Consider the following 15,701-nt stretch of genomic DNA (forward strand, 5'->3'; position numbering starts at 1 on the left):
GATCTGCAGATCTTTGAACTTGAGACTGATGATTTAGGGTATCTGGCAGAAGAAATTTCAAAGCAGTAAAGTGTTCAGGAGGTGACCTGGCTGCTTCTAACAACCTATGCCCCTATGCATGAGCAAAGAAATGTTGTAAAACTCGAACTTGTATTTAAAGGGGAAGCAGAATATAAAAGTTTGAAAAATTTGCAGCCCAGCTATGTGGTAGAAGAGAAAAATTTTCAGGGGAGCAATTCAAGCCAGCTGCAGACATTTTCATAACTAAAAGGAAAGCAACAGTTGAGACTTGGGAACCCCAGCCTAGATTTTAGAGGAGGTATGGGAAAGCCTGAATGTCCAGGCAGAAGTCTGCTGTAGGGCTGGAGCTTTCATGGAAAACCTCTACTAGGGCAATGCAGAGGGGAAATACGGGGTTAGAATCTTCACTGGAGTACTGCCTGGTGGAGCTATGAGAAGAGGGCCACCATCCTCCAGACCCCTCCAGATAGAGCTACCAGTAGCTTGCACCATGCACCTGGAAAACCCATAGGCACCCAGTGCCAGCCCATGAGAGCAACCTCAGGGACTCAACCCTGCAGGGCCATTGGGACGGAGTTGCTGAAGGCTTTGGAGCCCATGCCTTTTATCAGTGTGCCCTGGATGTGGGACATGGAGTCAAAGGAGATCATTTTGGAGCTTTCCAAAATATAGTGTCTAACACAGATCTCACTAGGCTACATCTAAAGTGGTGGCAGGGCTGCTTTTTTATCCCAGAGTGTCTCAGAGAGATTTTGTTTCCTTGCTTTTTCAAGCTTCTAAAGGCTGCCCACATTCTTTGGCTCATGGCCCTCTTCCTTTATCTTCAAAGCAGCATTATTTGAAGACTGCTTCAAAGCAGACCATTCTTTCACACTCACATCTCTCTCTGACTCTCCTGGCTCCCTCTTCTACTTTTTAGGACCCTTCTGATTACATTCGGCCACCTAGATAATTTAGGATAATTTCTCCACCTCAAGACTTTTAACTTAATCTTATCTTCAAAATCTTTTTTTGCCATGTAAAGTAACATATTCGCAAGTCCAAGGATTAGAATGTAGACATCTTGGGGGATGGGGGCATTATTCATTCTATCTCTCTATATCATCTTTCTCCCCTTCCCTTCCCTTCCCTTCCCATCCCTTCTCTTCCCTTCCCTTCCCTTCCCCTTTCCTTCCTCCTTCCCCTTTCCTTCCTCCTTCCCTTCCCTTCCTCCTTCCCTTCCCTTCCTCCTTCCCTTTCCTTCCTCCTTCCTTTCCCTTCCCTTCCCTTCCCTTCCCTACCTCCTTCCCTTCCCTATCTCCTTCCATTCCCTTCCTCCTTCCCTTCCCGCTTCCTCCTTCCCTTCCCCCATCCTTCTTCCCTTCCCCCTTCCTCCTTCTCTTTCCCCTTCCTCCTTCCCTTCCTCCTTCCCTTCCCCCTTCCTCCTTCCCTTCCTTCTTCCCTTCCTTCCCAGGCCCCACTTCCAGCATTGAGGACCACATTTCAACATGAGATTTGGAGGGGACAGATATCCAAACTCAAGTATCCATTGGTGTTCCTTGCCTGAATTGATCATTAAATTACATTGAGGGTGCAATATGTTGATACTCTATTTCAGTTACTGTGTATTTTTAGAATTTTTCTATAAAGAATAGCTTTTCTTAAACTCTTAGAAAAATAACATTGTAGGCCAGGTGCGGTGGCTCACACCTGTAATCCCAGCACTTTGGGAGGCCGAGGTGGGCAGATCACTTGAGGTCTGGAGTTCGAGATTAGCCTGGCCAATATGGTGAAACCTCGTCTCTACTAAAAATGTGAAAAATAGCCAGGCGTGGTGGCAGGCACCTGTAATCACAGCTACTTGGGAGGTGGAGGCATGAGAATGGCTTGAACCCGGGAGGTGGAAGTTGCAGTGAGCCTAGATCATGTCACTGCACTCCAGCCTGGGTGGGTGACGGTGAGATTCCCTCTCAAAAAAAAAAAAAAAAAACAAACACGTAGACTAATTTTTAAAAATTTGTTACTATCAGTTATAGTCTATATGCCTAGTGTAATTATTATTATTTTGATGCTCAAATTATCCTAAATTTGGTTATTTGTATGTCCTTTTGACATAATACCATTAATCTTTGAGTGTTTTCTTAACCTTCTGGCCCAGCAAGATACCCAAAGCTAACCTTGTGATTTCCCTATTTTGATCTTTGAAATGAGTCATTTCCTTAAGGAGCATAGGTTGCTTTTACTGGGGATTGGCATTTTAGAAGCCAAGATTGGGATACCCAGTGTGTTCCTTGTCCACTATCTTTAGATATATTTGGTACTTCCAAGTTCTTAGGCTTTTTTTTTTTTTCTTCCAGTTATTTGGAGGGAATTGATGTGCTTCTTACTGATTTCTCAGATCTTTTGAGTCAGTTATGACTCTTTCATCTACTTTCTATTTCCAAAATTTTATTGCTATCTCTTATTTTCTATTGCCCTTCTCTCTTTGGAGGTTAAGTCTTTTTAAAATTCTTACTGTACTTTAGCAGGATTTTGGGGAAGGAGTTGACGTAAATCAGTATGTTCAAGTCACCATACTGAACTGGATGTCTTTATATCAACACTCTCAATATAAATTTAGATTCTACTATGGAGAAGTACTATGCCTAATGCAGTTGACATACAAAACTTAAGTGATTGTATAATCTGTTTGGGTTGCTATAACAAAATACCTAGACTGGGTAATTTTGTACAAAAGATATGCATTGCTCACAGTTTTGGAGGCTTGGAAGTTCATGATCTAGGTGCTAGCAGATTTGGTGTCTAGTTAGGGCTTGTTCCTCATAGATGGCACCTTCTATGTGTCCTTATTTGGCAGAAGGGATTAGATGGTTCTGTAGGGACTTGTTTATGAAGGCATTAATTCTATTCATGAAAGTGGAGCCCTCATGACCTAATCACCCCGCAAAGGCCCCACCTTCTAATACCATCACGTTGGTGATTTGCTTTCAACGTAAGAATTTTGCAAGAGACAAACATTCAGACAATAGAAGACACTGTTTTGCCTTCAAGTAGTTTCCATGTTATCCAGGGCATTTAGAGGATGAGTGTATAACTAATCAGAGTACAAGATTAAAATATGGAAAGCTCTAAAGTTGAAATATTAAAGAGTGCTAACACTTGTTTTGTATTTTATATTTTAGAATAGTGGTTCTCCATGTTACTCACATATTAGAATTGCTTGGGAGATGTAAGAAAATATTGTGCCTTGTCATCACCCCAGATCAGTTAAATCAGATTCTTTTATGGCTGATAACTAAGTTCTACAAGTGCTGAACTTCTGATGTGATCCAGTTAGTATTTGAGTGATTTCTTTCTTTATGGGAAACAAGATGCCTTTGGCTCACCTCGTAATTTCCCTGCCCTACATCTGACATAAGTCAGTTTCTCTCACGGCTCCATGAGGTTCCACAGCTCCATGAGGTTTCAGACTTCACGACTCAGAAGATGCTGGTCTCCTTTCTGTGCTTCACTGACTCACTCATTATTTATGTCTCAGCTGAAATCTCATCTTCCCGTACCCTTTTAGCTCACATACCCATTTGGGCTAAGTCGTCCTTTGTAATACCCATTGCTCACATGTATTTGAGCACTTACACTATTTTATTAAAATGATCTGATATGCATTTTTGTCTTCCATTAGACTCTAAATTTCTTGAAGAAGTTAATATATTGCAGGTATGGATACATTTATGTGCTTACAAAAGTCAGTTGAACTGACCATAGGACTTCTATCTGAGAGAGTGAAATTTATGATAAAGTTCTTTCAGTGTTGGCTTTTGTTCACTTTTACTTTTCTCTACAGCCATGTTTTATGATATTGTTGAATTGTATTAAAGGGATATTATATTTCAGTCTTAAAAGATGGTTAAGATTTAACTGGAAGCAATTGAGTGTATTGGTATTTAAATAGTGCATGAGTAAGAGGTGGTTGTGGGGCAGGCTGGAATAGGTGACAGCTTGCGGGGTGGTATCAAATGAAGCTGTTGCAATTGCAAGTATAATTTTTTTAGATACTTTTAAATATATATATGTATAAAAAATAAAGTCAGGATCTCTTTGTGTTGCCTAGGCTTGTCTTGAGCTCCTGGGCTCAAGCGATCCTCCTTCCTCAGCCTCTCAGCTCAGGGACTGCAGGCATGAGCCACTTTGCCTAGCTGCAAGTGTAATTTTTAAAAGTTAAAAAAAAATTAAAAAGCCATCATAGTAAAAATAAATTTTAAAGACACTTATACAATCTTGTACATAATTGCTGCTATGAATTGACAGTTTAAATTTTTAAGATTCTATACCATCTTTTAGTTTTTATTGCTGCATACTAGTCGTTTTTATGCGAAAGCAGTCTTTACTGTTTTACTCCCTCATTTTTACTTTTTAAGAACTGTTCTTTGTGGTTTTGTAATTCACACATTTGTCACTTTTTATGGCAATATGTTACTTTATGTTATTCATATATAGTTTACTTAGCACCCTCAATTGTTTGGCTTTTTTTTCCTTCAGTTTTCTACTGTTAAAGATAGCAAAACTATAATCATCTTTGTTACAAATACTTTTCCATTTTTTTCTAGAGACTGAATGTATATAACAGAGCCTTTATCTTAAAATTATGTGCAGCAGAAATTTAGTGGAAACATAGAGGTAATGTGAGGTAGCATATGCTAAGGAATCAAACTTGAGTTCTAATTTTGACATTCAGTTTACTAGCTGTGTGATCTTGAATGAGCTAGCTTACTCTTGTGAGCCTCAGTTGTAAAATTAGGTTAATAATAGCTCATATTATTGAGCATTTACAATTGTGGCAGACATTATTCTAAGTGTTTTACATGTATTAATCTATTTAAAATTCAGAACAGCCTTAACATTCCTATATTAAGATGTGGGAACAGAGGCATAGAGTAGTTAAATAGGTCAGATAGTTACTAATAATGGTGCTATTATGTACCCAGTGCCGTCTAGAGCTGGTTCTCTTATTTGCTTTGTACTGCCAGAATACCAGGTGCACCCTCTCCCTTAATTTGGTTTCCAGGCTGGCACATTGGCCTTTCTTGGCCAGATTAATGATTGCTACTGGAGCTGGAGTGAATCGTGAGTTCATGGTGCCAATACTTTAACTCTGTGCTTACTGTGGAAACATTATTATAGGAGAAATATTCACTTTAGATTTACTATTCTCTTCAAAATTTCTATATATTTCATTTTTGCTTTGAGGGAGTGGTGATAAAAATTTAGATTCACTTTTTTTTTGTTTTAGACGGAGTTTCCCTCTTGTTGCCCAGGCTGTAGTGCAATGGTGTGATCTCAGCTCACTGTAACCTCTGTCTTCTGAGTTCAAGCAATTCTCCTGTCTCAGCCACCCAAGTGGCTGGGATTACGAGTGCCTCCCACTACGCCTGGCTAATTTTTGTTTTTTGGGAGAGATAGGGTTTCACCATATTGGCCAGGCTGGTCTCGAACTCCTGGCCTCAGGTAATCCATCTCTCTCAGCCCCCCAAAGTGTTGGAATTACAGGCGGGAACCACCGTGCCCGGCCTAGATTCACATTTTTATATTAACATCTAAAAGGTCTTTTCCTATCCTTCCCTGTTTTTCCTCTTCTCCATCCCTTTTCTAACTAGCAATTTAATATTTGTTTAGTATAATTTTACCTTTCAATTCCTAGGCAGTTAGAGTGCCAAGGTTTTTTAATACCCGGTAAAGAGTGCCAGGGTCTTTTTATACCTGGTAAGGGACATGATAAACATCCAGTTCAACCTCCTTACTTGGAAAAAAAAACAAAATGATACTAAAACCACACAGTCAGGTAGTGATTTAGAACTCAAGCCAGTTTTTCTGACTTATGTCCAGTATTGGCTCATCACATTGTACCGTTTGCTTTTATTTGTACTGTCTTTTATAAATTAGTGTAATTACTTTATTTCCTTTCCAGAAATTATTTTTAAATTGTATTTAGCTTGTTACCTGTGTATTATGTTTGCTGTCAGGAAACAGCTATATTTGTTACTTCTTTGTAGTTTTATAGTGTTTTCTCATCCTTTATCTCATTTATTTGTTGTAAAGATAACCTTTTGCTCATATATCTGAGGTTCTTAAATAATGGTATGAATTTCTTTGTTATTCTGGCATGCCCATCACTTCTATACATTCACAAACTCAGCTGCTGTAGATTCAGACATGTGTTGACTCATTCCACTGAGATTATAAAGTTCAGTCATTGTAGCTTCTCATTTTCAACCCTTTCCACATCTCCTGGGTACTCCTGCAGTCTAAGGCATGACATTTCAGGCATGAAGATAATTAGTTGTTTTGAAGTACCTAGATTTCTTGGCCTCTTAAACTACTTGTGATCAGAGTAGTTCTTTTAGAAACATAATCAGAGGTTTGGTATGTAGTTAAGCAACACATTGTGTAGAAACAAACACAAGGATAATCATGTCATTTATTTTACTAACATTCTTCAATCAAAATGGTGTTAGAGATAAGATAAATTATATGGCTGTAATGTGTGTCCCTGTGATTTGGTTGGTGGCAAGGGAATGAATTGTTAGTCTAAAGTGAGCCACTTATTGCCAAAATTTCTATAGAAGGGGCCTATTACCTAATCAACTCATATGAAACCTGGAGATTCTTAAGAGGATCCTCTGTGGTTCATTATTAGGTTAAGTTAGTTAAATTAGTACAGTAAGGCTGGCAAGAAAATCTGTTATTGATGATCTAACGTTAAAAAATGGAAATAAATGGCATAGTGGTTTTCCTGGAGACATTTTGGTATAGATCATACGCTAAGACTTATTTGTTTGGACTGTATGCTTGGTGTTCATGCTTGTTCAATGCATATTTGAGGGTAGACTGTGACATTTTAGGTTCACTTTATGAGAGTACTGGGTAAATAAGAGAGTTAAGCTTTTTATCCTTGGGTTTCTAATAGCTACTGCTAAGGTGAGCCTTATATGTTAAGATTATCTGAAGATAAGACTGCAACTCATTGCCTCAAAGTTCAAAGGAGAGCATTGGCTGCAAGGACATAAATCATTGTGTTATCCACCAGTTTACAACAGAAGTGCAGATGAACAATATTTATCTAGACAATCTAGTGTAATTTACCTGTAGTTTGAGGTCAGTCTATATAGGGGCTCATGTAAGTCCTTTGAACTGTTTTGCAGAGATGAGAGTTCAAATTTATTTTTATTCTCTAGTTGGAAGTAGCAGGTGGTTTTGTGTGCCTTTGCTAGCAGCTGCTTTTAACCCCATTTCACTCATTTTTTAAAGCCTTATTAGGTTCTGCCTCAACTGTGGAGCTGTCTGAGTTTCATTAGGTTATTTGCAGGCAGAATTTCATTGTCTGGCACTCTGTTGTTTGCTATTTGTTTCATATGTGTTTGTTTTTTTCTCCACAAGTTGACTGTGAGCTCTGGGGGTCTGAGATATGTATCCTATTTAAAATCTATAATAGCCAGGTTTACAATATCTGATATTTAAAGGGACCTTCACATAAAGTAGATAATTGAGCCAGGCTAGATAGGGCTCATGCAAGAGGAAGAACATATGTCCTAGTTTAAATGAGCCTAATTACAGCAGATTCATACCTTGTGGCAATGTGAGATTGATGTTGTCTGAACGAAATAGATCCACTGGCACTATTTGGCCTGTGGCCCTTTGTTTTGATACCTCTAAATTATAGCATTGTTCTGAACACACAAAAATGCTTCATAAATATTTGTTTGATTGAAAGATGTTTATTGTTTTGTAATACTGGCTACACTGCTTTTGAAAGACTACCATAGATGTAATAAGTATAGCATGACGTGAGGTATACAAAAATATTCTAATCTATTAAAGAATTTACCTTTTTTGAAAGAAGATGCATATACTGGTAAAAAGATTGACTCTTAACCTATAATCAACAGACTTGGATATTGAGTCTTTGCTGCTGTGCCCACAGAAAGTCCATTGGATCACTTTCCAAGTTAGAAACCAATGATAATGCATTGTAGTACATGGCTGCATATTCTGAGGGCATTCAAAAGAATGATATAGGGAATTATTAAAATACCTGAGTGCCTTACAATTTAAGGTACCTATTTCTTATTTCTTGAATTCTGGAGTAATTTTTCATGCTTCCCTTTTTCACCTCTCCAAAACAATATTATTAGCATGTACTCTTGGTTCCTCTTTTGAAGTGTCTCATGCTTCATTTCTTCCATTTCATTCCTGTAGATACTATTCTAGTTTGAACATTTTATTGCTCATGTTGGGACATCTACATTAGCCCCCTAACTGACTTTTGTATTTCATATTTAGAATGTCTTCAGGTTTTTGTTTTTGTTTTTTTAATCTACTTCTTGGGTCATAAACATACTCAGATTAAAAGCAAAAGCATGCCAGGGTGACTGTCTAGGAGGCGAGAGATGAGATGGAGTCTTTCTGTGGTTTTTGAATTTTGTGCTATCTGAATGTATTGTCATTACCACTAAATTATTAGTACTGAATCATTAGTGATAAATTAAAGTAGTGTATTACTTTGAAATTTTTCATTTGAAATTTTGACTTGTATTTAAAAATAAATAAAAGTCTTGGCACTATCAAGTATTACTTCATATTATAGCAGTAATTTTACTTAAATATTCTGGATTGCAAAAGCAAATTAGACTCCTACTACCCATTTGAAGCAGCAGTACTTATATAAAACTGAAACAAGAAGTAAATCTGGCACGTAGTAGCAAAATTTGGGAATATATCTGTTTAGGGAATATCGTTAGTGGGTCAGAAATGTCTTCTTTGGAGACTGATAAAAAAAGTAATAGGTAAAATAAAGAATGATGTGCTCAATGAGCTACAATTCAAATAGAGGAAATTTAGTGGGAAATGATTACATTAGGAGCAGATGGATTGGCTTCCTGAATTTCAGACTTACTGGAAATCCTAGAACAGCTTAAATTTGTTTTTCAAATTTAGAGTCTGATAAAAAGATAAAGAGATTTGTTTATTTGATTGTGCTAGTGTGATTCTTATTGTCTTTCGGATATTTCATTTGCACTAGGCTATTTTTATGATTCCCACAAATCCACCACCAACATTCAGAAAGCCAGAACTTTGGTCCGATGATTTCACCGATTTTGTTAAAAAGTGTTTGGTGAAGAATCCTGAGCAGAGAGCTACTGCAACACAACTTTTACAGGTCAGTGCTTGTGCCTCAAAAGGAAGGATATTTTCTTCAAACCTTTCAGCTTTCTGACATTGGCCAAAACTGCTGTGTGTTTCATAACTGATTTCTAAAGATGTAAACCTCGGCCGGGCGCGGTGGCTCACGCCTGTAATCCCAGCACTTTGGGAGGCCGAGATGGGCGGATCACGAGGTCAGGAGATCGAGACCATCCTGACTAACACGGTGAAACCCCGTCTCTACTAAAAAATACAAAAACTAGCCGGGCGCGGTGGCGGGCGCCTGTAGTCCCAGCCACACGGGAGGCTGAGGCAGGAGAATGGCATGAACCCGGGAGGCGGAGTTTGCAGTGAGTGGAGATTGCGCCACCGCACTCCAGCCTGGGCGACAGAGGGAAAAAAAAAAAAAAAAAAAAAAAGATGTAAACCTCCATTCCCCTCCTCTTACCTCTCCTCTTTGTTCTCTTCTTTTCTTTCTTCTCCTCTCGTCCCCTCATTCCCCGCAGTGTTGTTTTAAAACAAAATTTCCAAAGCATTCTCCTTTCAGAAAAGAATCTTTGTCTTCATAGTTACTATTTCTCATGTTTTTTTTTCTTCTGTTCCTTGACTCAGCATTTGTCCTTTGACTTTTTGCTCCACTATAAAATATGTAAGTACAAGATCCCTGGACTCCTTGAAGAGTTTATCACATTGTAAATACCAGTTACAGGATTATCTAAAGGAAGAGCTTCAGAGTTTCACTTTTTTTTTGATAGAATAATTGTAAGTAGACTTTGTATCCAGAATGTCAGTAGATTTTAAAATCTACCTTAAAATTTAATGCAAATGGAAATAATTTAATATTTATAATAGTTGTTTGTGAATCTTAATTTTCCCAACAGAATAGCCTTAGAACTTTCAACTAATAATAAGCACGTCTCACGTTAACAAAACTTGATATTTGCAAAATGATTTCTATTGTTAAGTAACAAAAGGATGAAAAACATGGTTCTTGTAAAAAGTGACTTCCCTGTCTCTAAAAGAATCATTGGGTTAAAAGGACAAAAAAAGAAAAAAGGGAAAAAAAAAGTAACTTTCCAAAGTCCTGTTTTTCCAAAAGGATGTGTTGAGGGGTATGGGAAACATGCTCTTAAGTATAATGTTTATTGTTATGAAAGTGTAACTTGGTACTCAATCTCCATAGATGACAGTACAGCAATATCTATTTAAAGAAAAAATCCATATATTCTTTGATCCAACAACTGCACTTCTAGGAATTTATTCTACAGAAATATTTAACCATGTGTGATATAACATATGTGTAAAAATATTCATAGAACATTGAAATTTTAAAAGATTGGAAAGATCCTAAATATCTGTGAACAAGTTGGAAACAATTTAAAGTCCATGAAAGAGAGTGATTGGAAAAATACACCTACGTACACACAACATATATACCTATCTTAATGCTTATAATGGAGTATCTCTAGAAAAATAAGCAAAAAAGTGGCCTCCAGAGAAGGTAACTAACTATAGATGGGGCAGGACTGGGATGGAGACTTGCTTTTTGATGAATACTGTTTATGAGACTTTTGAGATTTGGGTTATGTGCAAATATTACCTTTCAAAAATTAATGGTTTAGATGGTAAAAATTTATTTTTCCACAAAAAATTGATTAAAACATTTATTTTGAAATATTGTCAATATTCCTTTGAAATATATGTATGTGTTATATATGTGTGTGTGTGTATTATTTTATTTTATTTTTTATTTTTTTGAGATGAAGTCTCACTTTGTCACCCAGGCTAGAGTGCAGTGGCACCCAGCTCACTGCAACCCCTGCCTCCCAGTTTCAAGTGATTCTCGTGCCTCAGCCTCCCAAGTAGCTGGGATTACAGGTGTGTGCCACCATGCCTGGCTGATTTTTGTATTATTAGTAGAGACAGGGTTTTGCCATGTTGATCAGGCTGGTATCGAACTCCTGACCTCAAGTGATCCACCTGCCTCAGCCTCCCAAAGTGCTGGGATTACAGACGTGAGCCACCGTGCCTGGCCCATATATTTTTTGAGATAGGATTTCACCGTATTGCCCCAGCTGGAGTACAATGGCATGATCTCACTCACTGAAACCTCTACCTCCCGGGCTCCACCTATCCTCCCGCCTCAGCCTCCTGAGTAGCTGGAACTACAGATGCATGCCACCACATCCAGCTAACTTTTGTCTGTTTCATAGAGACAGGATTCGCCATGTTGCCCAGGCTAGTCTCTAACTCCTGGGCTCATGTAATCTGCCCACTTTGACCTCCCAAATTCCTGGGATTATAGGCATGAGCTATCTCACCCTGCTGAAATATATATGTATTTTAAAGTAGTCCAAAGGGTACTACCTTTGGATTCCTAGTATCCAGTACTTAATACATACATAGTAAAGGTAATATGTGTATATTTAACCTAACAAACTTCTGATTTATATATATATATATTTTTTGGATAGGATAATTATCTTTGGCCTCATTAGATAGAGTCTTATTTGGCAGGAAGCCTAGAAACCATTCTGTCTCTTCAAGGAGTTTTGTATGTCTTATCTGTTATGATTTAAATTAGCTGTCTCCAACCTTTTTGGCACCAGGGACTGGTTTCATGGAAGACAGTTTTTCCATGGATGATGAGCAGAGGTGGGATGGTTTCAGGATTAGACTGTCTGCCTCAGATCATCAGGCGTTAGTTAGATTCTCATAAGGAGCATGTAGATCCCTCACATGCGCAGGTCACAATAGGGTTTGTGCTTCTGTTAGAATCTAATGCCACTGCTGATCTGACAGTAGGCAGAGTTCAGGCTGTAATGCTTGCTTACCTCCTGCTGTGCAGCCCAGTTCCTAACGGGCCACAGCAGGTACCAGTCTGCAGCTGGAGGTTGGGGACCCCTGATTTAAATCATAGTTTAACTCTCAGTGGACAATCTGATTGCCAAATTTTTGTTGACATATATCTATAGCTTACATGTACAGATTATACCATATTCATTTCCAGTAAACAAAGAAACAATATTTAAAAAGAAATTCATGATGGATTTTAAAAATAGTGATTGATTTTCTATGACACAGAATATTGTATAAATTTTTAAAAATCATAGATGGGAAGGATCCTTTGAGATTATTAAGTTGAAATTTTAGTAGTTTTTAAAGATAAAGAAATTAAAACCCTAGGGATATTAAAAGACAAGGTTCAGTTTCAGTCTATTAGCACTGGAGTTCCTGATCTGGAGATGATCCTTATACCTGCTGGTGGGCAACCTGGAATCTAAAGTCAGTAAGTGACCAGGCACGGTGACTCACACCTGTAATCCCAGCACTTTGGGAGGCCGAGGCAGGCGGATCACTTGAGATCAGGAGTTCAAGACCAGCCTGGCCAACATAGTGAAACCCCATCTATACAAAAAATACAAAGATTAGCCAGGCATGGTGGCGCATGCCTGTAGTCCCAGCTATTTGGGAGGCTGAGGCAGGAGAATCACTTGAACGCTGGAGATGGGGATTACAGCGAGCCACGATCGCACCTCTGCACTCCAACCTGGACAACAGAGTGAGATTCTGTCTCAAAATAAATAAATAAATAAAGTAAGTGACCAGTCTTCCATGATCTCTTCTGTTTGTGTCAAGTTGGAAAACACAGGTACTTACAACGCAACTTCAAACAGCTATAAAAACAAAGACAGTGTCCTAGAGGAGAGTAGAGCAATAAGAAAGGAAAGACTCCTGTCCTACTCTAAAAATTTTTGACAAACTAGTATAAAGGTCACACACACCCCCAAAAAAAACCAAAAAACTGAAGTTATATTATTTGAGAAACGAAAGACAGAAATGTTAAAAAATTACAATACAATATAGAAGTTACATTCATGATGCACAGCCTATATGATTAATAAATGTAAAAGTAGAAGAATGGATACGGTAATCACAGATACCTCATACAGAAGAAATAGGTCATTTTAGGGAGGAGAAATGGTATGAACAATACGAACAAAGACAAAAAAATGGGAGATGTATTTTAGAACACAGTAACACCAGTTAGAGAAATAGTGTCAGAGTTTAGATACAGACAACAGTAAAGTAAGAAGGGTATACTGATGCCTAGGATGAGATGCCTCAATTTTGTCTGAGAGCCACTTTACTTACATATGTAAACAAGAGAGTATAAGAAAAGAATGTCTTTGATAGCATAATGTTGCAGCAAAATATAGAAATAGAATGAGGAGGCACTGTAATAATACAGGTGTGAATTGTTAAGGACCTGAGTTTAAAAAAATAGTTGCCAAAATAGAAAATAGTAAATCTGATGAAAGAATGAGAAGGGTTTAGTGACTGATTATATATTAACAAAAGCAAGAGAAGACCAACACTACAGAAACTAGAAACCAGCAGAATTACATTTATTTAACAAAGTATAGAAATTTCAAACTACATCATACTTTATCTTCTCAGGGGAATGTATAAACTACCCTTCTAAGCTGCAGTTATTTTTAATAAAAGCCAATATGCTTATCTGGTTCATCCAGTTTACCACAACCCTGCTTTTATGCAGTTCATTGTGAATTCACTGTAGTGTCATGCTACAGTTAGTCTATAGAGCTTAACGTTCTTAATCTCAAAATCTCAGTATGTCCAATTTCATTTGTACTTGTGCTTTTCCTGTATAACTGCTGCAGACATGGTTTTGATCAACAAAGAGGAAGTGGCTAATAAAGTTAAAAGGGTACTTGAAGAGCAAGGCCATATTATTTGAGTATTCTTGAGTCAGAAGAGAAGTTTTATCAGACAAATTGCCAATTTTTTAAGTACAGGTGCTCCTTAACTTACAATGGAGTTAGGTCCTGATCAACCCCAGTGAAGGTTTAAAATCGTGTAAGTCAAAAACGTGTTAAAATACACCTATCCTAGCTTAGCCTAGCCTACCAAAAACGTGCCCAGAACACATAAATTAGTGTAGTTGAGTGTTTTGTAGACACAATTGAATGTGAAAACACAAAACACATTATCCAAAAAATGCTGACAACACAGTACACTATAGAATATTGATTAATTACCCTCATTATCGCATAGCTCACTGGGAGCTGGGACTTATTAATACCTTCACGCTCAGCATCAGAAGAGAGTATTGTACCATATATTACTAGCCTGGGAAAATATCAGATATCAAAATTCCAAGTATGGTTTCTACTGAATGCATATCACTTTTGCAGCATTGTAAAGTTGAAAAATCCTAAATTGAACCTTTGTAAAGGGACTATGTGTATATTTTTAAAGGCATTTTAAGATTAGCAGGAAGTAAAATTAAAACTGCAAAGCAACGTAAAAAAGAATGCAGAAAAAACAAGATGGCAAATGTAAAACATTTATGATAGAATATTATGATAAAACATTTATGTTTTACATAATGTAAAACAATTATGATAAAAATGGCATTAGCATATAATTATATACTAATATAATTGTTAATTTTTTTATTAAATAATATTTAGTTAAGTACTAAATGGTTCACTTAGTTCATAAGATAAATGCAACTCCATGCTTTCTACATGAGCTAAACTTACAAACTTATATAAAATCCAACTCATGTTTCTATGTGAGGCATACTTAAAAGAATTTGGGTTAAAAGTTAAAAACAGGCAATGAAATTTTAATAAAACACATAAAAAGATACTATGAATAACATGATTAAAAAAGCAAAATTGACAGCAGAAATCAGTAAATGAGGAAGGAGTCACTTAATATTGATAAAAAACATAATATAAAGGATGATACAGTTATAAACTTGGTATATTAATACAGCATTGTATGTTACAAATTAAAGACATAAGAGGTTGATCTAAATAAATAAATTGGGATATTTTGATATTCCGTTTTCAGTCACTGAGAAACAATATAGGCAAAAAATAAAGATAAACATTATCTGAATTATATAGTGATTGATTTAATAGAAAAATCAAATTTTATGTTTAATAAACAAATTACATTTTTTGTTAAATGCTTAGAAAAGTATATGATGCCAATATGAGATAGAATAATGAAACAGAATTAAATGCCCAGAAATGGTATATAATATACAAACGAAACTAGCATATCGTGAAGATAACATTTCTTTTTTTTTTTTTTTGAGACGGAGTCTCGCCCTGTCGCCCAGGCTGAGTGCAGTGGCGCAGTCTCGGCTCACTGCAAGCCCCGCCTCCCGGGTTCACGCCATTCTCCTGCCTCAGCCTCCCGAGTAGCTGGGACTACAGGCGCCCGCCACCTCGCCCAGCTAGTTTTTTTGTATTTTTTAGTAGAGACGGGGTTTCACCGTGTTAGCCAGGATGGTCTCGATCTCCTGACCTCGTGATCCGCCCGTCTCGGCCTCCCAAAGTGCTGGGATTACAGGCTTGAGCCACCGCGTCCGGCCGAAGATAACATTTCTAATCAGTGAGGGAGAAACAACTTAAAGTAAAAATGGTGCTGAGATAACTGCCTGCCTTTGGGGGGTGTTGGGA

The 15,701-nt window shown here is 37.4% G+C and overlaps 1 protein-coding gene across 7 annotated transcripts in view; it reads left to right on the top strand.

Annotated features, from left to right (window-relative positions):
* LOC105476082 (serine/threonine kinase 3) overlaps positions 1 to 15,701 on the top strand; it is a 332,200-nt gene that overhangs the window by 182,165 nt on the left and 134,334 nt on the right. For all 7 annotated transcript variants that reach the window (XR_011606855.1, XR_011606854.1, XR_983846.3 and 4 more), the window contains one exon: positions 9,077 to 9,214. Coding sequence is in view for 4 of the 7 variants with exons in the window: in XM_071067958.1 (XP_070924059.1) it covers positions 9,077 to 9,214 (138 nt within the window). In the remaining 3 variants the exon portion in view is untranslated. The remainder of the gene's footprint in view (positions 1 to 9,076; positions 9,215 to 15,701) is intronic.

Source organism: Macaca nemestrina, chromosome 8 (genome assembly GCF_043159975.1).
Source record: "Macaca nemestrina isolate mMacNem1 chromosome 8, mMacNem.hap1, whole genome shotgun sequence".
Taxonomy (NCBI): domain Eukaryota; kingdom Metazoa; phylum Chordata; class Mammalia; order Primates; family Cercopithecidae; genus Macaca; species Macaca nemestrina.